Raw genomic sequence first — 27,703 nt, 5'->3', positions numbered from 1 at the left:
GAAATTTCAGAGGGAATTATTTCCTCAACCAAAGGCTCACGAAGTGGCTCAGAAGATTCTTTATTACGAGAAGAACTCCTTTGAGAATGTGAACCCCTAGTCCCAGAAGAGGGACCAGAGCTAGAAGAAGGAGTTGACGTACTACCACGAACAGATCCAAGGCTACAGAGTCTACCCCCTCTTCTGTGTCTAATCGGAGCATTGGGGAAGCTATCCAGAATGGTAATTCTCTTAGGGTTAGGATTTGATGAAGCCATGGCAGAGAGGGTTGAAGTGGAGCAGAAAATAATAAAGAGATTTCGAAAGATTAGAGTGTTTGATACGCTTTATGTGAAACAAGACAAGAAGAGAAGTTATATTTATACTAATGGATAACTGGCAAAGAGAAATAGTACGATGATGGAAGAACCATAATAATGATAACTGATACTTCGTGAAAAGTGAAGCGGAAAAGAAAGCCTAAAAAAGTGCTGCAAATTAGTACGACCAATAAGAGAATGACACGTGTCTAGTGCATTAAAAGGAAGTGACAATTGAAGCGTCAACTCTGTCAGAGCATTAATGGTGACAAAAGTTCTCATTTAATGAATTCCACTTCCCAAATATTCGAACTGATGAATAAATGGAAAGTGGGGGGACTATCTGTATTGGGGAAAATTTGTATTCATATATATATATATATGATGACGTGTCCTGATACGTGGAATGCATAAAGAGTTATGATTTGTCACGGTTGAAGAGTTACAAACAGGTACGGGTAGAAAGTGGCACGAGACGAGAGGCTCAGCGCCCCGTTCCTGTTTAAGCTTATTTACATACGAGCAATGAGAAGAATGAACCTGGCTAAAGAAAAAGATGCAAATACGGCATTTAAATGGTATTAAATGCCGGAGCCGTTAAGGAATATATACATTCAATGTAATGATTATGTAACGTAGCATTTAATGTCATTAATCACTCATAATAGCCTCATTATGACTTAGGCATAACGTGCATTCCCAAAGATTCCCAAAGGGACCTATAAAAGGAGAAATATGTAATCACTAGAGGGACAAGTGACTACTGAAATATGCTCTGATTTACCAGCTTTCATACTTGGCTATTCTAAAATTTCTTTCTTTATTTACTTTTTCGATTATCAGTAACCCGATTCTTCTAATTTCTAGCTTTGACTAAAAATCTATTTTTTGGTTAAACAATTGAAAGCTTTTTTTCTTGTTCATCAATATTGGCCATTGTGAGCCCGGATCGAGGATGGATATTTCATTAAGGCTGGAATCCTCCTCCTCACGTGGTTTGAATTTACTATATTTTTATTTTTTATTCTGATACAGTTTATTCTTTGTATCGAATTAATCCGCGTATCCTTAAAACCACTTACAAATTTAATTGTTATCCATTTTTGAGGGTAAACAAACACATTTGACTAATATTTTACACGTATTTCCTAGCTCTTTTCTTTTATTTACATGAAATTATTTGACATAAAAAATTTGACGCAATAAGATCTTCTAACACGTAAATTCGATATATATAGTTTATAATAAAATTATGATACTTAGGTGAAACAAATTATTTTGTCAAGTTCTCACTCTCATGCTTTCTTCCATAAGTTTTTTCCTGATAATCACTAAATAAAATTAAGAAATACGTAGCATATTTCCTCCGACTTTCTTTTCTGTATTTTCCAAAAAAAATAAAAAAATAAGAAGAACCATTAGTGTTAGTCGATTACAACCAATATTTACTCTTACGGGGACGGTCGTACGAATTGCATCTTGACCGTTGATCATGATTAAATTTAATCATCAGCCGTAATCAAGGGGATTCCTACACGTGCGATGGTGCATGTGAAACAATTGCCTAGAAGGAGAGAAGTATGGGAGTTTGTGGGCCTCAAATATCTGGCCCATGTGAAGGCTTATCTGGCCCACGTGATTAACCGTTAAAAATCCCCTAATAACTTCAAAAATCTCGTTAATACCATTGTTAATTTATTGTTAAATTAATCAATAAAACCCCCAAGTTGAAGGTTGGGTTGCACGTGTAGTGTGTACGGAGAATATTTGTGTTTGTATGTTCATGTGATGCAACCATGTCAAATTACAAGTTTACCCTCACTCGACTTCTTGATTCGCACAAAGGAGTAATTGGTTTGTTTAAGGGTAATTTCGGGATAACAAGACGGAGAAGGAAATTTTAGAGGATGCATGTTCGGTTGGAAACTAATTATTTAGTTAGAAAAATAATTTAATGGATTAATTATTGCAGCCCCATTATAGCTGCATCATTTAATATAATTGGAAAGATTGTGAGATTATATGCTTTTACCTAATTATATTATTGCTTCAAATGATGAGAAGCTATCTCAACTAAGTACGATTCTGTGATTCTACTTTCATTATTTTTTAAGTCTTTCATACTTCTATTATGTCATTTTTCCATTTGGCATCTCTATGTTGTGCGCCAAAGAAAATTGAAGGTTCCATTTCTTCTTTGAGAACAATTTCTACAAACCACAAAAGGATAAAGAAAAATGGAAAGGAAATGTATATTCAACAAGAGGTTGTTTGGAAAGCCACCTTGGAAATGGATTTGGGTGTAATTACAAAGTTTGACATGTTTGTTTGGCCAAGTAATTACTTGCTCAGCATGGAATTGGGTGTAACTGGAGGGGTGTAATTACACTCTCCAGTTCTCAAGGGGGAGGTGAGAATTGGTGGTAATTACACTGTGTAATTGCAAGGTTGTTTTTTAGTTTCTTTCCTTTTTTGTTTTTTTTTAATTTATTTTTGTATAACTTTTTATTTCAATTTTTTAATTTTAATTTTAATTTTTAATTTCTTTTGAAATTTTAAAATATATTTATCTTTATAAATTATTTTTCTTTTATTTCTCTATATTTACTTCTTGTGATTCCATGTAATTGCTTATATTTTATTTATTTTATTATTCTATTTTTTTAAACTACACCTCCTAATATTAGAAATAATGAGTCATTAACAAACTTGATTTATAATGAGTGATGCAATTAAAGTGGAATTTCGTTGTTGAATGCTTATAAACTTATCATGTTTCCTAATTATTAAGTTGTTCTGGAACTTACTATTATTATGTTGGAATTTGACATATGTTAAACTATTTTTTTTTTTTTGAATTTTGAAATTGTGTTATATTCATGGTTTCAATTTACTTGTTTTAGTAGTATTGGCTCACATTGCATGTTGTTCATTTTTAGTTAGAAATGATAGATTAGTTTGGTCAAACATTTGAATAATGTTATGACATTATGTTTGTAAATATTAATTAATTTTATCAAATATGAATTCCATGATGTTCTTACAAAACATATATTTTATTTTTTTGTAAGTATCTAAACTAAATATTATTAATTTAAAAAAAATATAAATTATTTTTACAATATTAGTTATAAATATATGATTACTAAATTAATGTATATTCACGAAAAAAAATATACTTCACAAATATAAAATATAATATCATTTATACTTATAAAAATTTATAGGCATATATTTATTATATTAACTTTTAAGTTTTGATAATTACTTAATTTGAATTTAATTTAACTGTGTAATTACACTTGTGCAACCAAACAGTAAACTTGTAATTACACTGTAATTACACTATTACAAACAAACATGTCGTAACTGTGTAATTACTAGGGTGTGTAATTACTACCCTAGTAATTACACCAATTTCAATTACTGGGTGGCTTTCCAAAGAGACTCCAATAGATTTTTATTACCAAAGAACTTTTATTTCTTAATTATCACCCAAAATATTAAATTAATGAGATAAACGATGATAAAAATTTCTAAATAGTACTGCAATTAACAATTTCATCATAGGGCCTCCTCCTTAACCTATTAACTATTTTTTAACTGCGGTATACGGATTCGCTTGTCCGCACCTCGAATAACTCTACGGATATCTGCTATCTTTCACTAGCAACAAATATAAGGTAATTCTGTTCACCAAGTGTTAAACAGATAGGAGGAAATCACCTACTCCGCTGAGATTTGAACGTGAGACCTCATGATTCTCAATTCACTTTATGGACTATTGGATCAAGACTTGTTTATAGTTGCTTTCTCCTTAGTTAGATGATAACCCTAGAATTTATCACTATGTACTCCCTCCGGTCCACAATAAGTGACCAATTTGCTTTTTTATTTTGGTCCAAAATAAGTGTCCATTTATATAATCAAGAAAAATTTCAATTTGTTTTTCCAAAATTACCCTTATGTACGTATACCTAAAAAATTATTTACTCCTCACATTTGAGAAGAGAAGTAAGTGCTACTATAACTATGGTGCAACATTTAATAAAGGATAGTTCAGTCACACTAATTACTATTTTCGTCTAAATTTAGTATTTCCTTAATGGGTGTGCCCAAAACAAATTGGTCATTTATTATGGATCGGAGGGAGTAATAAATAAGATTTATAACAATTGATGAGTTTGATGTTGTGTTTTGAAAGACTACTTTTCCTTTGAAAAGATAATTATTCACTGTTTAAATCACCTCCTTTTAGGAAGAATTATCACATAAAATATTCACTACTCTTGCTTATGGTGAAAGATTAAAAAGAAACAGGCAATTTAACTTTTACTCTAGAAAATTGATCCTTTTAGTGGTCACGATGTTTATAAAGCAAAGATAACCTTTTTCATTCACTCAAAGGCATAGTTGTCTCACTTTGTGTATTATTCACCCACTAAAATCCAGCTTTTTTACACGCACGCCTTAACTTGAATTAGTTTTGCAACAACATCAACTTTTGGAAATTACTCGTCGTGTGGGCCTCAAAACAAAGCTTTTCTACTTTCATTTAATTAAAGCATTAGCATGACATTAAAGATATACCCTGTCACATAAAGTTAGTGCCACATAATTTGACTGATTAAATCTATATTCAATTAATTATAATAATGTGATTTTGCTTTTCTGTTTCTTTTTTTCGAGGAATATCGGAGTTATCATTCTCACATACAAATACCATCTTCCTACCCCATTAATGAAGAAAAGAAGAAAACATGATTTGTTTAAACATCATGATTTGTTCTACATAGAGTAAATAGTAGTCAAGGTGACAATTTGATTAGTAATGTCATGAATTCGAACTCAATGGTATTGAGGTATTTTCTTAAATCATTTTTTATTCCAATTTTACTAATTTGATTTATATAGATTCTTCTCAAGTGGGATCCATTTAAAGGAGAAACGCTCTCTCCTTAAAAAATTTATATGCACAAAATTTAAATTCGAAACATTTAATTAAGGATAGAGAGATATCGATCAATCTTTCACTAGTAATGTTACTGAACCTTTGGTCTCGTTTAGTACGTTGTTTTACAACGTCAACATGCATAAGTGATGTTAGATAGTTTAATCGAATTCGCAAACCCAATCCAAGTTTAGCTTCTTTTCTTTTTTATTTTTATTTTATTTTATTTAGATAGTTAGTGGCAATGTGTCTTATTATTTCGCCTTTCAGTGGAGGACTTATTTACTAACTATTGCTTTTGCTTTGCATCTTTCTTCTGGATTTCATGTAGTTCCTATTTTTCCTATGATTTCGTGGTGATACTAATATTGTCTCCTTTTGTCTTTTTGTTTGCTTGAGCCGAGTGTCTTTCAGAAACAGTCTGTCTACTCTTTCGGGATAGGGGTAATGTCTGCGTACACACTACCCTCCCCAAACCCCACTAATGGAATTTTACTGGGTTGTTGTTTGTTGTTGATTTGGCACAATAAAATTATCTCTAATGCCCACTTAATATTTGAATAGAAAAAAAATGAATTTACAATAATTACAGATATTTTATTTAAAGAGCTCATATATTATTTTTTATTATCTCTTGTAAAAAGAATCATATACTCAAATTAATTTTTATAACAACACCAACAAATTACCCAATATGATCTCACATGTGGGGTTCGAGGAGGATATATGTAATATGTACGCAAACCTTACCTCGAACTAGTGAAGGTCAAAATTATAACTTTTTTAGCGGCTGCGAGTTTCCCCTTTTACAAAAAAAAAAAAAACCTTTTATAATGGACTGAATAATCAAAATTGTGGTGGGGTGGGGTGGGGGGGTCTTTTTTACTCTAAAGTGAACTATATATGTAAAAGGAGAGCTACTATTATTTCATGGTGTCAAAGTTCCTCAAAATTTTGATACTTTTTTATTTGTGCATAGAATATAAAAGATGGGGTCACTTTCATGATGATTTAAAAGCAACAAAATATATCCCGTCATGATTTTGACAAGGTCGATCGAACTTGGTGGATAATGTTGGAGATCAAGATTCCATCCCTTACCCTATGTTTGCAAAAAGAGGACAAAGGTGCTTCCATTAATATGCATTTCTTTCATAAGAACTTTAGTAGAAGAAGAAATGATTTATTCCTAACACATCATTTCATGTCACAAGTTGATTAATAGTTTGAAACCTAATTTGAACCTTACTATACTACTGTACATGCATCTTTATTGATGCCACTATTTAGACTGGCTTTTATATATAAAAGGGATAGTCTGGTGCAAAAAGTATCTCGTATTCAGGCATGTTTTAAGGAAGGAGAGTGTAATATAGATAGGCTGCCTTAATGCAAGCATTATTGACTGTTTCCACGATATTTTAAACTAGCAGTATAATTTAGCCTATTGTAATACCTTGTGCTAATTGCCAATATTACTAGCTAGTTTCACTTATTATGACCAGTTATACGTAGTTAACTATTAAACAGTCTAATAAGGTGTAAAAATATTTTTTGTACAGTCATTGAATAATAGTTAAACTCTTTTTAAACGCTGTGCTAGATATTTTTTTCTCTCCTTTCTTTAGATAGGAGCCACAACAAGTGATTGCGTTAGAATAAGACCAATATATGTTTGGATATGATGCTACACTACACCAAATGCTTCGACTTTAAAGGGCCATTTACAATTCTGATTGTGACAAACTTCAGTAATAGTAATGGACAATAGTATTGGTTTATACATGATTATCTTGTCAATTTTTACCCCTTAGTTTGAAGACTTAAAAATAGTAATCCCATTAAGAGTGAAAAAAAAAATTGTTGATAAGCTTGGGTTTGATTGAGATAACTCAAGAAAACTGATTCGTAGATGTCCATAATTACATACAGCACTTGAATTGACTGAATAATTATCTTGAAGTAGGAGTATATATTTTAGTAGGTTTGCCGTCAAAAAATTACATCCACTGATTTTTATTCTTTTGGTACATAAAAGATGGTCTTATAGTTAGTAGTATTTGATTTGATGAAGATCAGAATTTGGTAGGTCATGGGGTAACATCGCGTTGTATCATGTATGGTAAATACTTAGAGCCCGTTTGGCTTAGCTGATTGGAATATTTACATTCCTATCCCACCTAGGAAATCTTTTTACCCTACATGTTTAAGGTTTGAGTAAATTACATTTAGTATACCAAATTACCATTTCTATACCATATCTAATTAAGGTTATAATTAATGAAATATTTTCTACTCCTTAATTAAAGCATTTCCGTTTTTTTCCAGTACTAATTGTTTAACCAAAAAACTGAATATTTGGTTAAAACTAGAAATTAAGAGAGAAATCGGGTTACTGATAATCAAGAAATGAGAGACTTTGAGAACAACAATAAAGCAATGAATAAGTATATATTTCAGTATAATCTCAATGATATTTCGTGTCCTACAGATGTTGAGACCTTCCCCTTTTATAGTTAATTCTAGGAGAAAGTATAATGCCTTTGTCTTAATGAGGCAATTATGAGAAATAAATGACATTAAAAGAAACGTTACTCAATCATTCCCATTAAATACAAATTCTCTCAACGTATTTGGCATTTAATGCTGAATTTGGACTCCTTTACGCTATCAGATTCATTTCTTCAATTCCTTCCGATCTTCGAGCTTTAAATGACTCGAACAGGTACGAGTCTCATTTCATTTGAATAATAGCTTGTGCCTTTAAGTATCTTCTCTCCCGCATCTGTTGTTGCTCGTGCCTTCTAACTGATTACCACGCTTTGACTATTTGACCGGTCCACGTGTCATGACACGTCATCTTATATAAATTCAGTTTTTTCCCAATACACTAATCCCTCACTTTCTCTCTCCTAACCCCTCATCCCCTTACCCCCACGTTCCATTGCTGCTTCCGTTCTTCATGTAAATTCAACATGAGAAAATGTGGGAACGTATTTGTTTCTACGTCAATGGACTTGATTAATTAAATGGAAATGCAATCTTGATCTCCAGAGCAAGGGTAATTGATAACTACATATTCCTGAGGTTGTATTTTCTTTTGTGAAATTCTTTCTAAGTTTTCAAGTTTGAATTTCTAATGGGCAAAAATAATATCAGTATTTTAAGTAGTTGGATGAGCGGCTATCTTTTTTCTAACAGTTGATCTCCAAGTTAGATTTTGAGACAAACTCCTTGCTTTTCCAAATATAATTGTAATTATTTTGTAGATGTTTTTGTAGTTATATTGTCGTTAGCTTTTAAATTTTGTAGTCATCCATTTTAGGATGTCAGACATTGTAGTTAAATTGTACTATAACTGTTGCAATTTGTAGAATCTTTGTAGATAATTTATTTAAAGACAACATTTTAAAATCAACAATTTCTAATCATAGATTGTAGTTTATTTTGTCGTATAAATGTAGTAACTTTGTAGATAATTTTGAAAATAAAATTGCTTTATTCTTTCATTAAACTGATTTGTAGTTTAATTGTAGGCAAATGTAGCAATTTTGTAGATAATACCGTAAAACCATAATTCTATGCAATTTCGAACTATACAAGCCCGCACTTGTGTTATCGTTGGTGATTGCCAATTCCATATTGAATTCTACAATTTGAATTCAGTTTGTTGATGTTGTTCGTAGTTTGTTGAAGTTGTTCGTACTTTTTTTTTAAAAAAAAAATTTTGAATTGTAGTTTAAGAGTAAATTACGCAGATGCGAAATCTCCTTTCCGTTTCAAAACTTGAATTTAATGTAGAATAAATCAATCCCAAGATTCTTTCCTGATTTTTCGCACGTTATTAGGGGAAGATTCTGCATTTTTACATTTGAATTTAATGTAGAATCAATCAATCCCAAGATTCTTTCCTGATTTTTAGCGCGTTTTTAAGGGAATATTCTGCCCTTTTAATACCTGATAAACGAATGGTACAGAAATTGTAGGAAAAATATGTACTAGACGGGTAATTTAGATATTATGCTCATATTTGATAATATAGTTTCATATATGGTATAGATAGGAAAAAACCTCTTTGATTTTTGAGAACCTTTATAAAGTACCATCATGTTCTTTTGCCTGATTCATTAGTCAAAGTCACAAAAAAAGCCCAACTGATTCTAGAAATGCTTCAATCAGTTTTTGATGAATGCAAAACTAACCTTAATGTGGAAAGGCTAGTTTCACAATTGCTGGAATTGAGTGAAGGCAGTACCAGTTCAAGGAAAGATTACTATCTGTCTGGAATATATGGATTACCTCGGTACCTAGTCAGGTCTGATCCTTTTTTCACCAAAGAAATCAAAATCCTTCGGAAGACAGAAAATTATTAAAGGCAATTGATGTTGGTTCAAAAGAAAATGAGATTTCTGAGATATACTTATATGAGACAGAGATAATTGGCTACATTGACTATGAGAAGGTGCAAGGTCTGGAGACGCGAATTCAATTCATGGGTGACAGTTTTGTCTTGCTCTTTGGGTTATTGAGGATGGAAATGATATAAGTGATATGGAGAGTAAGCCGCCTGGTTGTGCAGTGCTAGTGGAGCTGGAAATGAAGAAGATTTTTCTTTGTGAACTTGAGGGTTCAAAGTTTACTCGATCGACAACTTACAAGGACAAGAAATTACCAAAAGGATTTTCACATCATCTCTACGGTTTGCTAGTGTATCTCAGAGACCAAAAGCTCAAGAATTTTCCTTCTAATGTCTCCGTTCAAAGCATTGATGTGGCAATAGTGTTCTTGTTGGTTATTCTCGCTCATGTGCCAAATCGTTTTATTAATGGTTAAATGAGATCTTACAAAAGGTTGGAGATCTTATGTCAAACGCTTCTTTCGAATTCTACAGTCAAGAAAGGTTGAAGATTTAAAGGCACAAGTGGTAGAGAGGTACAAGAAATCCTTAAAATTCATTCCATCTCAGTTTACCACAGTTGGTGGATTGAGCTGTCTGGATTATTTTTTAAGGAAATTGAATGAGATGTTGAAATCTGAATCAGGTTTAGATTTCATGTTGAAGCCTCATATTGTTATTTTAGAGAAAGAGCTCTCATCTCTAACATCCATTTTCAGAGGTGTCGCGAAGGTGCAGCATCAGCATGAAATTCTTAAAGATCTTCAGAGGCGTACTATCAATTTAGCATATGAAGCTGAAGTAGCCATGGACTCTATTCTTGCTCAATATAATGCTCTTTGGCATCTTTTTTGCTCACTTCCTACAATCATAAAAGAGATCAAGCATATTCGTACGGAGGTGACAAAGATGTGGTCGGAGAACGTTGCTCTTTGACCCTGCTCTGTGGTAGAGTCATCTAAACATCTGCCAACTCGACATAGCTATCGTGTGTATGATGAGGAGATAGTGGGTTTTGAGATAGCAGCAGAAATAGTAATTAAATATATGACTCAAGGGACAAATGAGCTAGATATTATCCCAATTGTAGGCATGGGGGGACTAGGGAAAACAACTATTGCTACAAAGGTGTATAATAATGACATGATTGTTTCTCACTTTGATAGTCTAGCATTCTGTTGCATTTCCCAGACATATAACCGGATAGAGTTGTTACGAGAGATCTACAATCAAGTTTCCAAGAACCAGGTAGATAAAGATGACGAAGTTGCTCACATGTTGAAGAAAAGCTTAATGGGCAGAAGATATCTGATTGTCTTGGATGATATGTGGGATGTTCAAGGCATGGGAAGATCTAAGATTATCTTTCCCAAATGATGAAAACACAAGTAGAATAATAGTAACAACCCGACTTGAGGTAGTAGGTAAGCAAGTCAAGTACCATACTGATCCTTATTCTCTTCCATTCCTCACAACCGACGAGAGTCTGAAATTGTTGCAGAAAAAAGTGTTTCAAAAGGAAATCCCTCATGAGCTACAAAATGTCAGCCTAGCAGTTGCAAAAAGATGCAAAGGACTGCCTCTAGTGATTATCTTAGTAGCTGGAATTATAAAAAAGAAGAAAATGGAAGAATCTTGGTGGCATGAGGTTAAGAATTCTCTACTTTCCTATCTTGGTGAGTCTGAAGAATATAGTCTTTCGACAATGCAGTTAAGTTATGATACTTTACCTGATCATTTAAGACCTTGCCTTCTATACATGGGGATGTTTCCAGAGGATGCGAGAATTCCAGTGTCTCGACTGATAAGTTTATGGATTGCAGAAAACTTTGTGCAAAATCCTGAATCTGGGAGATTAGAAGAGGCAGCTGAAGGTTACTTGATGGATCTCATTAGCAGCAACGTGGTTATGGTTTCAAGGAGAGGATATAAAGGCAAAGTCAAATACTGTCAGGTTCACGATCTAGTTCTTCACTTTTGCTTGGAGAGGAGCAGACAAGAAAAGTTTATGCTGGCAGTAAATGGACATCATAGCCACTTTCAACCTTCCGATTGGAAGGAAAATCGAGTAAGCTTCAATTTCACTAACGAGCTTTCTGAGATTGCATTGGTGGTGTCCAAAATAGGGAAGCCTTTCCATCCACAGTTGAGGTCACTGATAACTACCTGTGGAAGAAATCTTTTAGACTGGAATCCTTCCCTCAGATTAGTAAATTGGGACTCCTTAAGGTCTTGGATTTGAGTTCTCATAGGGTGCGTGCTTTGTCCACAGCTACATTACATCCAATAATTTGCCTGAAGTACCTCGCAGTTGACACAGTTAAATTTGTTTTCAATCCAGAATCACATCTGCGCCATCTAGAAACTATTATAGTGGAGTGTGGTTATGTATTGTTGCCAGGAATTTTTTGGAAAATGGAAAAGTTAAGGCATGTTGACATTGCTGGTAGTTTCGATTTCAAGAACAATAAGCAGCGAATCTATGAAGAATCCTGTAAGTTCGAAAATTTGAGGATATTAAGGCATGTTATTTTTCCAATTGATGATGTGGATTCCATGGATATGTTATTACAGAGGTGTCCTAATCTTCAAGAAGTTAATATCGTTATTTTTAACGAAGATGATTCTACAGAGATTTGTACTTCTAGTCCCAAGTTGGAGAGTCTTTCCCAGCTTCAGTCACTTAGCCTTTGCTTTATTGGTAGCATCATTTTATCTGACTTAGACTTGCCTTCAAATTTAGAGAAGTTGGAACTTTATGGGGGTCATATAGTAAGTGTAGCTTCCTTAATCGCGGGACTACCAAGTCTGGAGTATCTCCTATTAACGGATTGGAATAATTATTCAGGAGAGTGGTGCCTCGGAGATATCACGTTCAATAAACTTAAGTTCTTGAAACTGAGGTACTTAGGTATCTCAAAGTGGGATGCTTCAGATGAATCGTTTCCTCAGCTTGAAAAACTTGTTATAAAAAGCTGTGATAAGCTCGAGGAGATTCCCATCAGCATTGCATATATTCAGACACTGAAACAGATTAAGGTGATGTGGTGCGACAACGAATCTCTGGAGGCTTCAGCTGTAAAAATTAAGGAAGAAGCCGAAGTGATTGAAGGATGTAGCCGTATAGACCTCATTATCAGAGTAAGTAGAAACAAACTCATATGTGCTGTTTTGAGTATCAATGTGTGTCTAATGTGCAACAATATTGTGTTCAATACAGAGTTGACAGGGATATCTCTGGGAGCTTAGCATGTGCTTGTCACAACAACATGGTATTGTCTTTTCTACCCTCTAAAATATTGTTTCACTACAATTGATTTGCTTAGGTTGTTTTGATTGCTGAACATGGACTCATGCCCTCTTTGTTATGTATGCTTCAGATGATGGAACAGCAATATCAAATGGTCTTCCACTGTGAATTCGTGATGCCCTCCAGGGGTGTACATGGACCGGGTTGGTTTGGTTTTTATCGAAACCAAACCAACCCGACTATATCGGTTCGGATTGGTTCGGTTTTGTCGGGTTTTTTCGATTTTTCGGATTTTTTGTTAATTCAATATTAGAATTTTCAATCTTACTTTGTTAAATTTTTTATAAGTAAATATATGTTTAGTAAAAATATAAAAAAATTGACAAACATATTATCTATTAAAATATTTTTATGGGAGAATTTTCTTAGTAACACATAATAGTTATTTTTTTATTCGTTTGACAATAATTTTTCGTTGATATACACTTTCAAGGTTAACCGAAATAGTAATTAAACATAGAAACCAATATAAATACCTAAATAACAATAATAATCACTTCACATTCAAAAAAGATATAAGAATTTAATTGATCTTAACATATGATATGAATATGGACGAACAAAGAGATTGACGCATTTCAGTAACACTTGATGAGAAAGTGATCATATAACCAATTATTTAAGAGCCCAACAATGTAAAAATCTCTAATAAATATGGAACACTTCATATTTTATCAAATATTATATCCCGCAAGAGAATTCCAAATATTATAGATATTTTTAAAGAAAACTTTATATAAAATCTTAAAAGTATATAAAAATTATATATTTATATGTCGGTTTGGTTCGGGTTTTTTTACTCAATACCAAACCAAATCAAACCAAACCTAGTTTGGATTTTTAATCGGTTTGGTTTGACTTTTCGGTTTAGTGCGATTTTCCGATTCGTTTGTACACCCCTAATGCCCTCAATAAACATCTGCCTTTCTTACACTGTACTATAATTGCAGAAACTGTCATAGTTTTCTTTCCTTTTTTTTTGGTGCTTGTTTTTCTCATCTCTAGAATCCCTTCATCTTGCATCTTTTATGTGCAAAATTCGATTAAGAATATAAGCACAAAACCCTTTTTCTGGTTGAATCATCAACCTACAAATTTTAAAATTTTTGCAGCACTGAAAAATTAGATGAATTTAAAGATGATACTTCCAATATAAAAGCCGACTTGATGGTAGATCCAAAGGTTTTGCTAGCCGCAATGCCTTCAATTTAGGCTCTAATGCCTGATACCAAATGATTTAGAAGCAATATATCTTTGTAGGACGTAGATGCTGAAAATGCAGTCTACGTTAGTAGGTATGTCTGATTGTTCTGAGAAATACTGGAAGTGATGATTCACTTTCCTGCTTATATTTCATTATAAATACATACACAAAGTAACATATAATCGTTTAACATACTGCACAAGTACATCGCCGTGACATACCATATCTTATGATCTCAGATTGATCCAAGCAATTGAGCAACAATTCATGGAATCAGAAAATGGAATAAGCTCTCCACATATCTGTTGCCTCATACTACAAGTTCATAGTAAAACATTCGAGATAAGCAAGTTTCTTTCCCAATTTAGCTTATGAGTATCAAGGCGTCGCTAACCGACGTTTCTCCATTAAATACATACATGTATAGAAGCCCGATAGATATCAGCTGTCAAACCCCTACTTAGCTTTCCAGGAGGATAGTGGCGGAGTCTCTGAATTTATCCAAGTTGATGGCATGTACACATGTCTATCACCTTTGACAACATCACTGGAGGCATATGACTCGAGCTCTTTCATGTCTTCCGCAGTCAACCTTGTGGATAACGCTCCAACGTTTTCGTTGAAGTTCTCAATCTTGGTAGTGCCTGGTATAGGGCATACATCATCTCCTTGATGAAGAACCCAAGCCAATGCAAGTTGTGAAGGGGTGCATCCTTTTCTTGCAGCCATTAGATTCAGTTTCTCAAATACTTGCTTGTTAAGCTCAAAATTTTCCGGCTTGAACCTAGGGAAATTCTAAAAGCAAAACACAAGACCAAAATAACAAATTAAGAATGCAGTTGAAATAGATCTGATACAATCCATTGATGCAACATTAAAATTGGTTACATATTTCAGGGAGTAAGAACAGGTGGTTGTGTGCCAAAATGTTTATCTTGATAGATTGTGTTAGATAGGAGATGTTCAAGGAAAGGGCAAGTTGAAATTTATTTTGACAGATTTATTACCATAACTTAGGTTTTCTGATTCAGAAAAAGCAATTTATGGGCATGATATGCCAAAGGCTTTACCTTACAGAGCATTTTGAGAATCTCTGTAAAACATCAATGCACAAAATAGATAAAAAGATAGGAGTACTAAATTAAATACAACTCAAATCATCAAGTTGATGCTCGTTACAAATGCTTAGCTATTTAAATTTGTAAACACAATATAGCAATATCTATGAGACAATTAACACAAATCCAGCCAATTGGTTACATGATATTGAGGATAATAATTTATGAGGCTAACCTTGCGAAAGTCATCCTCAGATAAGTTTTCAATCAGCTTTGCCCCTGCTGAGAAGAATCCTCGTCCAAGAGGACTATAAGGGACGATCCCTATTCCAAGTTCTCTGAAAATGACCAGTATTAGAATAGTCTCATTTGCTAGTAATTCCATGGAAGAGAATTGACCTAAGAGATGTGTCACCTGCAAGTGGGGACTACTTCTTCCTCTAGATCTCTAGTCCACAAAGACCATTCCATCTGAACAGCTGTTATTGGATGAACAGCATGGGCCCTTCTGATTGTTGATGCACAAGCCTCTGATAGACCTATATATTTAATTTTACCCTCTTCAACCAGTTTCTTCAGTTCTCCCATCTTACAACAGTATGCAAGCAGTATTAGAACATAAATGGTACAATTTGGTTAAAAAAATAAATTTTTGAAGTAATAAGTTTCCATTCAAGGCATCAAGAAGATGCAGACAAAAATTTACAAGAGGGGGAAAGTTGACTGCTCAGATACAAAGATTAATCTATAACCAGAGAGCAGACATCTTCCAAAAGTTGTTCGCAGCTAGATACAGGAGTTTGGTTAAGCCAGCTAAATAAATCCACTAAACATTTAGCTTTAAGAGCATGATTTGAAGTTGAGATCCCATCAAAACACCTACAGTTTCGTTCATTCCAAATACACCAAAAGATTGAGGCAGGCACCATTAACCATGTCTTTTTGATGGGTTTTCCAACTTTCCAAGAGCACCAACTTTCATATGCATCTTTGATGGAGCTAGGCATGTCCCAGGCTATACCAAAAATTGACAGGAACATGTTCCAAATATCTGCTGTTACTTGTTAAAAATATGTATAACAATAATGTGGATTCCGCATCAGAGTACGCCACGATCCAGATTAGTTGTGCAAAATCATAGATAATATTGTAAATATTAACTCTAGATAATGCATAGATCAAAGGATCTGAATGCCAAAACAACAACCTACTTGCTAGAAAGTATCTTATAAAATGACACCACTTATTTAACTAGGTATGAACTTCACAAATGTTGGGACAACCTGTTGTCTTGAAATTCATTTCCAGTTATAAGTATTTCAGAAATGACTTGATAAAGAGTTTACCACAAACTGAAGAGAATCGTGAAGCAAAGAGAAACCACGGTGAAAGAATAGCACAGAATCACATAAACATGGACAAAGCTACAAGTCGAACCATATTAGTATTTTTGGATGGAAACTTGCATAGATATTGACTCTATATTACGACCCAATAAAATACGATTTACATGATGTGAATTGACAGATGGTACAAGGTCAATTTGCAATAAGGACTAGTAATCTATTTGCAGTAAAACAAGAAGGCCTGTAATCTGTCTTTAGATTAATAAGTACTATTGGATAGCCAGTTTAGCTGTTTTTTAAAATAATGTACATAGGACGTTCCTCGGATGAGTGATAACTGAACGTAAACCAAAATGCAATTTAACCTTAATGGTTGACTACTTGGGTGCTAAAGAGAGTAAATAGATGCAAGGAGAACGCTCAATTGAGTAAAGACGCTATGGTCCTAATGTTTCTTCATTAGTGCATCATACGTTCCCTCTATTTTTAAGCGCATTTGTACATAGGGAAGTCTTAGAGGAGACTTCTGCTAGAATAGAATTTTATAGTGAATAACCGTTTCCAGGTTGTAGCCGCTTTTGAGATCAGATATTTAGGACCATGTGGCATTTAAGTGTTTGGACTAGTTGCTAAAGCAGGTCAAGCAACTCAAGCTTTGAGCTATCTAACTTGAGTAGTTCTACAGGCAGAGTTGGTCACCATAAGATAAGATATTTCTTCTACCCTAGCATCCAATTACTTTGTTCTAACAACCTGTTCTTGATAAATCATCCTTCTTCTTTTGGGGAGGGGGGGGGGGGGTACAGTACACCAAATCATATACCAGTGGTGACATGGTATTCAGCGATCTATAATGAGTTTATGACAATCCTTCATCAGAGAGAGTTCTTCCAAAAAGATTCCAAAACAGCAACTAAACAATCTACTATGCTTTCCCATGTCAATCAGATTACATCACATCCGAAAGTTCAGCATAGAGGTTTTGCTTTCTTTATTCTTATGCCTTTTCTTTGGTCAAGGTGAAGCATGCTTTGGCTCCTCCGATCCCATTTACTCCCTTGGCCAGCCTTCATTTTGCAATTAAACAAACAAGAATAACAAAAACAACAGTTATGCCTAAATTCAAACTAGTTGGAGTGCGCCACATGAATTGTCAATAATTCTGTTCCATTTGGACCAATTTCACTCCAAAACTCTAAATTTTGTTTTTTAAAACAAATTAGGGGTTCTCTGCACTTTCCAGTGACATACAAATATCTAAGCGAATATAAAAGAATCCTGACAAAACCTACATCTAATGTAAGTGTACCACATTTTGTGATAAGTAATTTAAGTGCCATGACCAAACATTTCTCCTAACTAGTTGGTATTGTCTATACGGATCTTTTACTTCCACTGTGTTCTATTAGTTGTCAAATCCAAATGGATTTCGAGAGATTGTAAGCCGTTCAATACAACTTCCTTCCTCTCGATGTCTGGTCTGCCTCATCCCTTTCAACACCTTCATCAATTTTATGCTTGCTGTCACTCTATTAAGAAGTCCCCCTGAAATATCTAGTGGATGAATAATGGCACAGTAGCATCCCAAAATCTTCATGAATATGTGGCTAGCATATCAACTCAATGCACATCATGACTGTATTTTAACAACAATAAGATCTTCTCAAGCCAAAAAAATATAATAATGCACCGTTTTCTGGATTCCTCCTTTAGATGAAGTGATCAAGTAATAACCACGACATTCTGTGCCCAAAACCATAATAAAAATAACAAGCACCTTGTAGTACAAATCATTTAATACGACTACTTGCTAAAAGTGATGAAATACACTACAAAAACAAAACTTTGGAGCAAAGATGTGATACCGTGACTTCAATTGGCAGCTGAGTATCGATGCGATGAACATAATACAGGTCAATGCAGTCGATGTCCAGTCTCTTCAAGCTGGCCTCACAACAAGCCCTTACATATGCAGGTTCACCACAAATGCCCCTTTTCCCATCTTCGAAACATATACCAAACTTGGTAGCTATTTGTACTTTCTCTCTCATTTCTTTGATAGCCTACACACAATTGGGTACTTTAACATGAACATACCTATAAAACTCTGTCAGCATATATAAAGCATAGACATACGGGGACACGTATTCAAGCAGGCACAAGAAGAACAACCATGAGGTATCAGGTTAAAATCCCAGTGGAGGCAAAAAACACTAGCTGGTATTCGGTGGAATAGTCAAGGTGCGCAAAGTTGGCCCGAACACCATGGTCATAAAAGAAAAAAAGAGTATATTTTTACATACCCTAAGGTCAAATAATCTAAAACTGCTAATATTAAATTAAAGTCTAAAAGAGAAATCCAGAATGCACAATCTTCCTCATAGATTTAACACAAAAGTTCCATACTTTTTCGAGAGAATTAGTGAATAAATTTCATTTAAAATTTAGTAAAGGAAAAAAAGAAAAACGTAAGATCACTCTCAATATAACCTGAGAATTAAGAGATTTACCGTAAAACTTCATTTTTGCTTAGTGAACAATTAAAATACCATAACTGCTACTACAGCAACACAAAGGTACAACAAGGTAAGGAGGAAGTACAAAACTAATGTATGCAGCTTCTGTATATATAAAGAAGCTTCCATATACCACCATTATCAAGAGAAAAGCTGTCATTTTTGCTTAGCGAACAATTAAAATACCATAACATCTATAACAACACAAAACGTACAGTTAATTATGCATAAAGTACAACTAATTCATGCAGCATTTACAATATTCAAATGAAAAAAGTTTTAATCACCTTGCCAATGAGGATTTCATTGGTGAGAGGTCCATAGATATCAGAAGTATCGAGGAAAGTGACTCCACTATCAATGGCGTGATGGAGTAGTTTGATCATTTCGGGCACGGGCTTGGGCGGGCCGTAGTTGCCGGACATACTCATACAGCCCAGCCCGATTCTGGAAACTTCTAGACCTTGTGAACCTAGCTTAATTCTCGGTACTTTTAACGGCGTCGTTTTCTCCATCTTCTCCGGCTGTCTGAAAATAGTTAAGCTCTTAAAAATGAAGAAGTTGTGTGGTCTTTATAAACAGAAAAAACTTTGACAGGTAAGCAAATTGCATTATAAGTTCATAAAGTTTGAGGGATGCTGCAATTAGGCTCCTGAAGTTTTTTGTTTCCGTTAATTTCCCCTCAAGGAGTATATTTGAGTATTTGAGTTAGTAATGGTACTTTGTGTGATTAAACTAATGACAATTTCCAATATATGTAAACAAGGAGAGAATTAAAATGCTCCTTTCAAATAGAATATTCATCTTTTTCTTTAATTCATGCCCAAAATAATATGCACAGTACTACAAGATCCTAAACTTGAAACCGTTTATTCGATGCATATCCGAACTGTTTAGTCTTAACTATACCTTGAACTTGATAGTTTAATAGCTATATATTCTTGGACGTTAATGTGGCAAAGAATGTTAACACACTCTCGTTTAGGCATACGGGAGTGAAGAAAAACAGAAAAATTAATTTTTTGTTAATTGTCACATAATCATATCACCCTGGTGAGGAGGTGTTACAAGTTGATATTGGAGGGCCTACGGAGAAGTAGAGGTAGGCCAGAAAAGAGGTGGGAGAGGTAATTAGGCAAGACATGGCGCAACTTCAGTTGACCGAGGACATGACCCTTGATGGGAAGGTTGGAGGTCGAGGATTAGGGTAGTAAAGTAGGTAGTCTAGAGTGTTCATAACAGTAATATTGGCACGCATTCTCGCTTTCTGTTGGTAGTAGGGTTTTCAGACTAATCGTTGTTTTCTTTCATCACCTTACTGTCTTGTTATTTTTATTCTGCTTTTATATGGCTTTTTGGTACTGTCCCTTCTTGTCTATATTTTCATTAATGTGGTGCTTATGCTTTCCTGAGGCGAGGGTCTATTGGAAACAACCTCTCTATCCTCACAAGGTAGGGGTAAGGTCTGCGTACACACTACCCTCCCCAACCCCGCGGTGTGGGATAATATTGGGTTAAGGATGACATGTGGGCCGGTTAGGACTTGGCCCAGCCAAGAACCGCAAGCCCAAATAGGCGGTGAGCCTAAACGGTCCTAACCGGATAGGATCGGGCCCGTAGGGAGGTGGGCTGGGTAGTGGGCTGGTCCCTAAGGCGAGGCCCGCGAGACCGGGACCGGCTGGGAAGTGGACCGGTTCAAGCTGTCCTAAACGGGCCTATCCGGGCCCAACGGCTAAAATTAAAAAAAAATCTGCCAAGATATGGCCGTTAGGGCATTTAAATATAGTCGTTATTCTGCAAAAATTGCCGTTTGCTATTCATAAAATAGCCATTTAACCCTCCCTCCCCCCCCCCCCAACTTTGTTTTAACCCCTAACTTTTTATAGTTATATTTTTCCCCTATTTTCAACTATAAATACCCCTTCATTCTTTCATTTTTCTCACAAAATGATCAATCTCTATCTAATTTTCTTCTATAATTGCTTACTTTATTGTTGCAATTTGTGTGAAAAATTGTGAAGTTGGTGAATTGAAGTATTCAAGTCTTCAACGATAATTAATTTTCAACAGGTTGTTCGTCAATTCTGTAAACTCGTTCCAACTCTTAAGTTTTAATATTATAGTTTTGTTTGTGTTTATTTACTTTGTATTGTTTGATTAATTAAGATGAATTTTTAGTTAAAAAATTATTTAGTAAAAATAAGGGAAAATCCAAGAGTGGTGAATCTAGTGGCCAATCTATTCCTCCTCCAATTCCCCGGGCTCCCCTACCTAAACCCCATACCCATCATACACCTACTGGTATTCTTGATAGTGATAATACTTTATTATAATTTACTGAGAGTCAATATTTGCATAATGTTGGAGCCGGTGAACAATTAAACCATGAATATATGAATGCTCTCTATGGTAATCCAACTATTGATGAAGAAATAGATTTTGATGAAATGCAACCGGATGATGATACACCCACTAGTCATGTTGCTGAATTTAACTCAACTAATAATAATCCCAATGATGCCCCGTCTGACCCTCCTGTTACTACCCCTACTTTTTCTAGACAACCTTCTAAATGAAGCAAAACATCTGTTGTTTGGCCATTTTTTACTCAACTAAGAGAAAAAGTAGGGCTAAGTGTAAAACTTGTGGCAAAGAGTTAGCTTTTAAATATGTTGGAGGTCGGCGGGGAGAGGGAGGGGGTGACTAAGAAAGATATTGCCATGTATTGTTAAAGCTATAATAAAATTATAACGCATTGCTTTGAATATCTCTTTACAATTATTTTGTGTTTAAATTTGAATTAAAAAATTTAGGTCACAATTCTGTAATATAATTTACAAGGAATTGCCTTAGATAGAAAATTTTTAAAAAAAATACTGTAGAAAGTATTTGTTGGGCCCACTTAGGCCCACTTAGCCCGGGACTATTAGTTCGTGGTCCCGGTCCCAGACTGGTTCCTACAAAAAGCCCACGAAGGCCGGGACCACTTAGGACCGGCCCACATTACAGCCCTATACCGAGTATGTTGCTGTTGTTGTTGTGTCACATAATCATATATAATGATTTATTTGTTTCAATGCTTTTTTTTTTCTTGCTTCTTCTTAATATACAATGCATATTTTACTAAGCTTGTGCAACTTAAAACTCGGTCTTAAATTGATATGTCTTTGACTAAACTTCCTTGCACAAGTTTATGTAGAAGACCTTTATATATTTCTGGTACAATATTTGTTGTGAGAATATGTGGGGTTGTATTATTGAGTACCGTGGGTAGTTAAACCTTCCACTACTTGGATGAAAAGTTCCATATCCATGTTCTCCTTCTCCCTTCTTTTTTCATCACAAATACAAAGACAACTCGAATATGCACACAATAGAATTGCAAGAAAAAAAAAAACCTTTAGCTTTGAAATTTTCAGTCAGTCTCTTGCAAAGTACATTGAACACACTGATTCCACGGTTGGAACCCATGACCGATACGTCACACGGAGACAACTTGACCGTTGCTCCAAGGCTCCCCTTCTAAATTATGCCATCGGAATTTCATATTTGCTGAATTTTAGTAAATTTTCACATATATATATTTGTACTTTGTGTGCAAATACTTGGTTATATTGGACTCAATGAACTATGCTCCATCCACCATTGCGCGTCAAACATTATTATTCAGCTTTCCAGGAGGACAATGGTGGAGTCTCAGAATTTATCCAAGTTGCCCACATGAATGCATGCCTTTCACCTTTGACCATATCAGCAGCAGCACAGGACTCCAGCTCTGCTATCTCATCTGCTGTTAGTTTTACAGATATGGCTTCAATATTTTCGTTGAGGTTCTCAATCTTAGTGGTACCAGGTATGGGGCATATGTCATCTCCTTTGTGAAGTACCCAAGCCAATGCAAGTTGTGATGTGGTGCATCCTTTTCTTGATGCTATTTTCTTGAGTTGCTCGAATATTTGCTTGTTGTGCTCAAAATTTTCAGGCTTGAACCTTGGTATATTCTGGCAAAACAAATGGTGAAAGCAATGTATATCAGCCATATTCTACGTCTGTTTTGTCCGTTAATTATAACATGCTATATCAGAAGAGATTTTGAGCAAAAAGGATATGTTGGTAAACTTTGGAACATGGTCTAGCACCTGCTTGACTGGTTGGAGCTTGAAAATGAATCCATAGCTAAATGAGTTTAACAAACTACAATATCCTCTAAGAGCAAAATGGCACAAGCGATACACTCATGTGCATGACTAGATATTACTCCCTCCCAAACAAAAAGAACGGCATCAATATTATCTACAGAGTCAACCAGCTTTTATTTCAATGATTTGTTTAAATATTTTTTAAAAAAAATTATAAGCATAAAAAGTGCGATATATGGTTCTCTTTACATCCCAAAAGGAAAGACTCTTTTACTAGTTGGAGTTGTACAATTTCTCCTCTTTTTTTTTTTTTTGAACTCTTTAATATTTCCAATTATAACTTTTGATCTCCAGTATTTTTCAATAATTTAGAAATATGTTATATTCGGAATAGGAGGCATTATCACCTCATATCAAAAGAACGTAAAGCATATGATCGAGCACTACCTTATAATATTGAATCTAAATATGGACATTCATAAACTTTAATGCGAGGAAAGTCACAAACTTGACATTAAATCTGAGCTTGTTTGGAGAGTTTGACCAAACGCGAATGGCACATGTTGATTTAAATCAAAATGATAACTATGATACACGGCAAAAGTAGATGCAAATGATGGTTATTTGATATCAAAGACAGAGAAATTAACTGAAACAACCTTGCAAAAGTCGCCGTCAGCCAAGCTCTCAATCAACTGTGGACCTGCTGAGAAGAATCCTCGTCCAAGAGGACTATATGGGACAATTCCAATTCCTAATTCTCTGAAAAAGGCCTTATTCAGAAGAACCTTCATACTATCTGAAAGAATGAAATCTAAGAGACACATTACCTGCAAGTAGGGATTATTTCTTCCTCCAGATCTCTGGTCCACAAAGACCACTCCAACTGAACAGCTGTTATTGGGTGCACTGCATGCGCCCTTCTAATTGTTGCTGCACAAGCCTCAGACAGACCTATATATTTGATTTTACCCTCTTCAACCAGCTTCTTCAGTTCTCCTATCTACACACTATGCCACACAATATCATAACAAAAAATAGCAATAAATGTTAAGCACAATAAACAAAATGCCCGATGTTTTATGTCATATAAAGCCTCAAAAAGTCACCCCTCTTTTCCTCCCCGCGTTTTACTTTAGTTGTTTATAATAGAAGATGATTAGTATCGCCTTGGTGATGCTTCAAAAACTACAGTAGCTAACAATCATGCATCTTCTTCTCTTTAAATTGTCTATTGTCAAAGTAGCATCTCACACTGCAGACTATACAGAAAAATCTACCTTCTTTAGAACCCTGATCTCCACAATGATTTCCATGTGTCTCAGCTAACCTTTATTATACAGTTGACTGTAATGTGATTTTACCGTAAAGCATTTGTTGGTGACAGAGTGTAGAGCAAAGTTAGTCTGACGTAAAGAAAAGAAGTCTTTCCACGCAACAGGGTTTAGGAGTATATTGGTTTATGCACCAAAGGTAGATTTGTGGGTTGAATTCCGCTGGAAAAGGGGCCGAAATTGGGTTTTCAGAAGGAAACTTGTTTTTGGAGCAACTATGAAATAACAGTTAGCATATATAAGCGTTTCTTTTTTGTAGAGAATCATGTCTCTTATGGAAATTCTCTACCTCATGCGAGATAAATTAATTTATCACAAAAATTTCAAGGTATTGGCCTATCCTCCGAGAATTTGAGCAGAACACATAGCATAGACTTCAAAATTCCACCTTTTTGTACACCACTTTTTATGTACTGTTAGTCAAACAAAAGTCCAACTCTGACTTTTGTCTTGTGGATTGACAATGCAAACAACGCATCAGGAGATCTTCATGAGAAATATCATCATGGCAATAAGAAAAGTGCAATGCAAATAAAATAGCTCAGGACCATTTCCCACAGAGTTGAATCAATCACTGCACTTCCTAAAAAGAGAGTAGAAATTTTTTGCTGTTTCCAGCAGAGCTCAATGACAAACGCATAATCAAGATGGAGTCTGATTTTTCCAAGTGATTGACTGGTTACGTATTTCTTTACACATATTATACAATCCAAGTATTTGATAGAACTCTTCAAATATAATAAATGAATAAATGACTGGAAGTAAGATATCAAACCGTGATTTCAATAGGCACTTGGATATCAATACGATGAACATAATAAAGATCGATGCAGTCGATGTCCAGTCGCTTCAAGCTAGCTTCACAACAAGCTCTTACATATTCTGGTCCACCACAAATGTCCATTTCCCCATCTTTGAAGCTTATGCCAAACATGGAAGCTATTTGTACTCTTTCTCTCATTCCTTTGATTGCCTAAACATATCAAATTTAGCATCCACATATTTAACATCCCTGCTAGTATATTATGCTACAACTTTTTGTTGCTTTGGCAAGTCAGACTATAACTCATAAACTTTTTCTCTTCTCTATCTTGATACATTAATTAGGTAAATATATTAAGATGGAAAATCATATTTATTTTCTTAAATTAAAGTTGGGTAAAGTGTATGCTCCATTTGTCCCAATTTATGTGATGCATTTTTCTTTTCGACGCCACTCTATATTTAGAATTAATTTAATTTTAGACTTCTCATTTTATGCTTAGTGAGATGATTATAGCCACACAATATCTTAGACTACAAGTAAAAGTCAAAGTGCATCATATAAAATGGGATGGAGTGAGTATTAGACTTCAAATTCCAGAAAGAAGTAGTTAATATCTAGAACAAAAAGGAATTTCCATAATTTCTGGAAAACAATATAAACCAATTAAAAAAGGATTAAAAAAACTATCAAATAACTAATTCTTGCAACCTTGCAATATAAGAAAGAAAAAAGTTTAATTAGTTGGGCGTATTTACTTATCACCAAAAAAAGTTTGTTGGTCGAAGTTTGTAACTTGCAACTTCAAAATTGACTAAGCAGAATTAATTTTAAAAGTATATTATAGAAGCATACCAAAAAGGCAGAAAGGTACAAAATATATAGCAGAAGGTACAACACATTAAAACACCAATTGCTACATTTTATTTTTACCTTGCCGATGAGAAGTTCATTGGTGTGGGGTCCATATTGATCGGAGGTGTCGAGAAAGGTGATGCCGTCATCAATGGCGTGTTGGATGAGCTTGATCATTTCGCGTTCGGGCTTGGGCGGGCCATGACTGGGTGACATACTCCTACAGCCCAGCCCGATTCTAGAGACTTCTAAGCCTTGTGAGCCTAGCTTGATCCTCGGCACCTCGCTCGCCGGCGTTGCCATTTTCTCCGGGAAATCTCCGCTCTCTAAGTCTGAACAGTGAGCTCTGAACAGAATGTAATAGGGAAAATTTCACATAAGTTGGTGCTTTTTAATTTTATAGCTCATATTTTAATTTACAATCAAGTAGCCTAAAAATAATATGCTAAGATTGAATATTCAACTCTAATAGGTACAATAACAATAATAATAACATACCCAGTAAAATCTCACTAGTGGGATCTGGGAAGAGTAGAGTGTACACATACCTTAGCCCTACCGCAAAAAGGAGGAGAGAATTCTTATTGATGGGATGAAATTATAATAGAATAGAACCCTCTATTAATAGGGAGAGGGTGACTTTGCCACCAAGCAATGAACCCTAGAATCTCTCTAAATATAGACATTCATCATAAATACAATTCTATTTATAACACTCCCCCTTGAATGTCTATTCAACAAATAATGTGTCTCGTTAAAACCTTAACTAAAATAAAACTCAGTGGGAAAAAAATTCTAGAAAAGGAAAAAGAGTACAGATATCTAATAATACGCCTTTTGGTTGCCTCGTTAAAAACCTTACAAGGAAAACCCAGTGGGACAAAACCTTGTAAGGGAAAAAGAGTACAACGCGTATTAACTCCCCCTGATGAGAGCATCAATTCACATCCTTAAGCATTTTGCATTCCAATCTTGTGCACCATCTTCAAAAGATCTTTGGTAGATATTTGATAAACAAATCGGCCATACTAACTTGAATGAATATATTGCACCTTGAAATCATCATTCTTGATAGAGATGGATTGTCTTCATATGATCTTGTTGGAATCGTCAGTTCAATATCTTCACATAGAGGTGAAAACTCTTGCTATCATATTATCATGCATATAGTTATAACAAGATACATTTGTGCACAAATTGCATTGAGGATGTAGTACTTCATGACCATGAATTCTATATGCTTTAAGCAATTTAAATCCTTCAGGGATTGTTAAGTTATATAAGCCATATAATAGACTTTAGATGCATATCAAGTTTTCATGTCATGCTAGACATATAAGATATCGAAAACTGATTGCACATACCATTGACTTATACTTTCAAGTGTTTGAACTACATGTTCAAAACTACATGGCTTTCATATGAAACCAATTCTATTTGAATTGTTTCTTCAGACTTAAGATCCTCATATATATATATTTAGCGCTATCATAGATGTCGTCGACAAACATTTTATATCAGTTTCAATATTT

General features: G+C 34.6%; 2 protein-coding genes and 1 pseudogene across 3 annotated transcripts; 1 reads left to right on the top strand and 2 right to left on the bottom strand.

Moving 5' to 3' along the window:
* LOC109234474 lies at positions 256-12,895 on the top strand (annotated as a pseudogene).
* On the bottom strand, positions 14,284-19,635 carry LOC109223782 (probable aldo-keto reductase 2). The gene is made up of 5 exons (XM_019388210.1): positions 19,368-19,635; positions 18,430-18,627; positions 15,634-15,806; positions 15,454-15,556; positions 14,284-14,955 (listed from the first exon to the last, which is right to left on the bottom strand). Exons 1-5 carry the CDS (start codon positions 19,593-19,595, stop codon positions 14,617-14,619), a joined length of 1,041 nt encoding a protein of 346 aa, XP_019243755.1. The 5' UTR covers positions 19,596-19,635; the 3' UTR covers positions 14,284-14,616.
* LOC109223791 (probable aldo-keto reductase 2) lies at positions 22,383-26,778 on the bottom strand. Of its 2 annotated transcripts, XM_019388231.1 has the most exons (6): positions 26,720-26,778; positions 26,250-26,517; positions 25,329-25,526; positions 24,050-24,222; positions 23,879-23,981; positions 22,383-23,081 (listed from the first exon to the last, which is right to left on the bottom strand). In XM_019388231.1, the coding sequence occupies exons 2-6, from the start codon at positions 26,472-26,474 to the stop codon at positions 22,743-22,745; spliced, it is 1,038 nt and encodes a 345-aa protein (XP_019243776.1). In that variant the 5' UTR covers positions 26,475-26,517; positions 26,720-26,778; the 3' UTR covers positions 22,383-22,742. The 2 variants fall into 2 exon arrangements, with proteins under 2 accessions (XP_019243776.1, XP_019243767.1); XM_019388222.1 differs by lacking the exon at positions 26,720-26,778 and having other exon boundaries at positions 26,250-26,557.

This window comes from Nicotiana attenuata, chromosome 1 (genome assembly GCF_001879085.1).
Source record: "Nicotiana attenuata strain UT chromosome 1, NIATTr2, whole genome shotgun sequence".
Classification (NCBI taxonomy): domain Eukaryota; kingdom Viridiplantae; phylum Streptophyta; class Magnoliopsida; order Solanales; family Solanaceae; genus Nicotiana; species Nicotiana attenuata.
Note: the sequence above shows the minus strand (reverse complement) of the source record. Positions and strands in the feature narration are given on the sequence as shown.

Coding starts and splice junctions, on each gene's coding strand:
- LOC109223782 (XM_019388210.1), bottom strand. CDS start 19,595: ATGGAGAAAACGACGCCGTTAAAAGTACCGAGAATTAAGCTAGGTTCA. Junction 18,628..19,367: donor ATGAAATCCTCATTGGCAAG/GTGATTAAAACT, acceptor AATTGTGTGTAG/GCTATCAAAGAAATGAGAGA. Junction 15,807..18,429: donor AGCTGCCAATTGAAGTCACG/GTATCACATCTT, acceptor TACTGTTGTAAG/ATGGGAGAACTGAAGAAACT.
- LOC109223791 (XM_019388231.1), bottom strand. CDS start 26,474: ATGGCAACGCCGGCGAGCGAGGTGCCGAGGATCAAGCTAGGCTCACAA. Junction 25,527..26,249: donor ATGAACTTCTCATCGGCAAG/GTAAAAATAAAA, acceptor TGATATGTTTAG/GCAATCAAAGGAATGAGAGA. Junction 23,982..24,049: donor GAAATAATCCCTACTTGCAG/GTAATGTGTCTC, acceptor GGCCTTTTTCAG/AGAATTAGGAATTGGAATTG.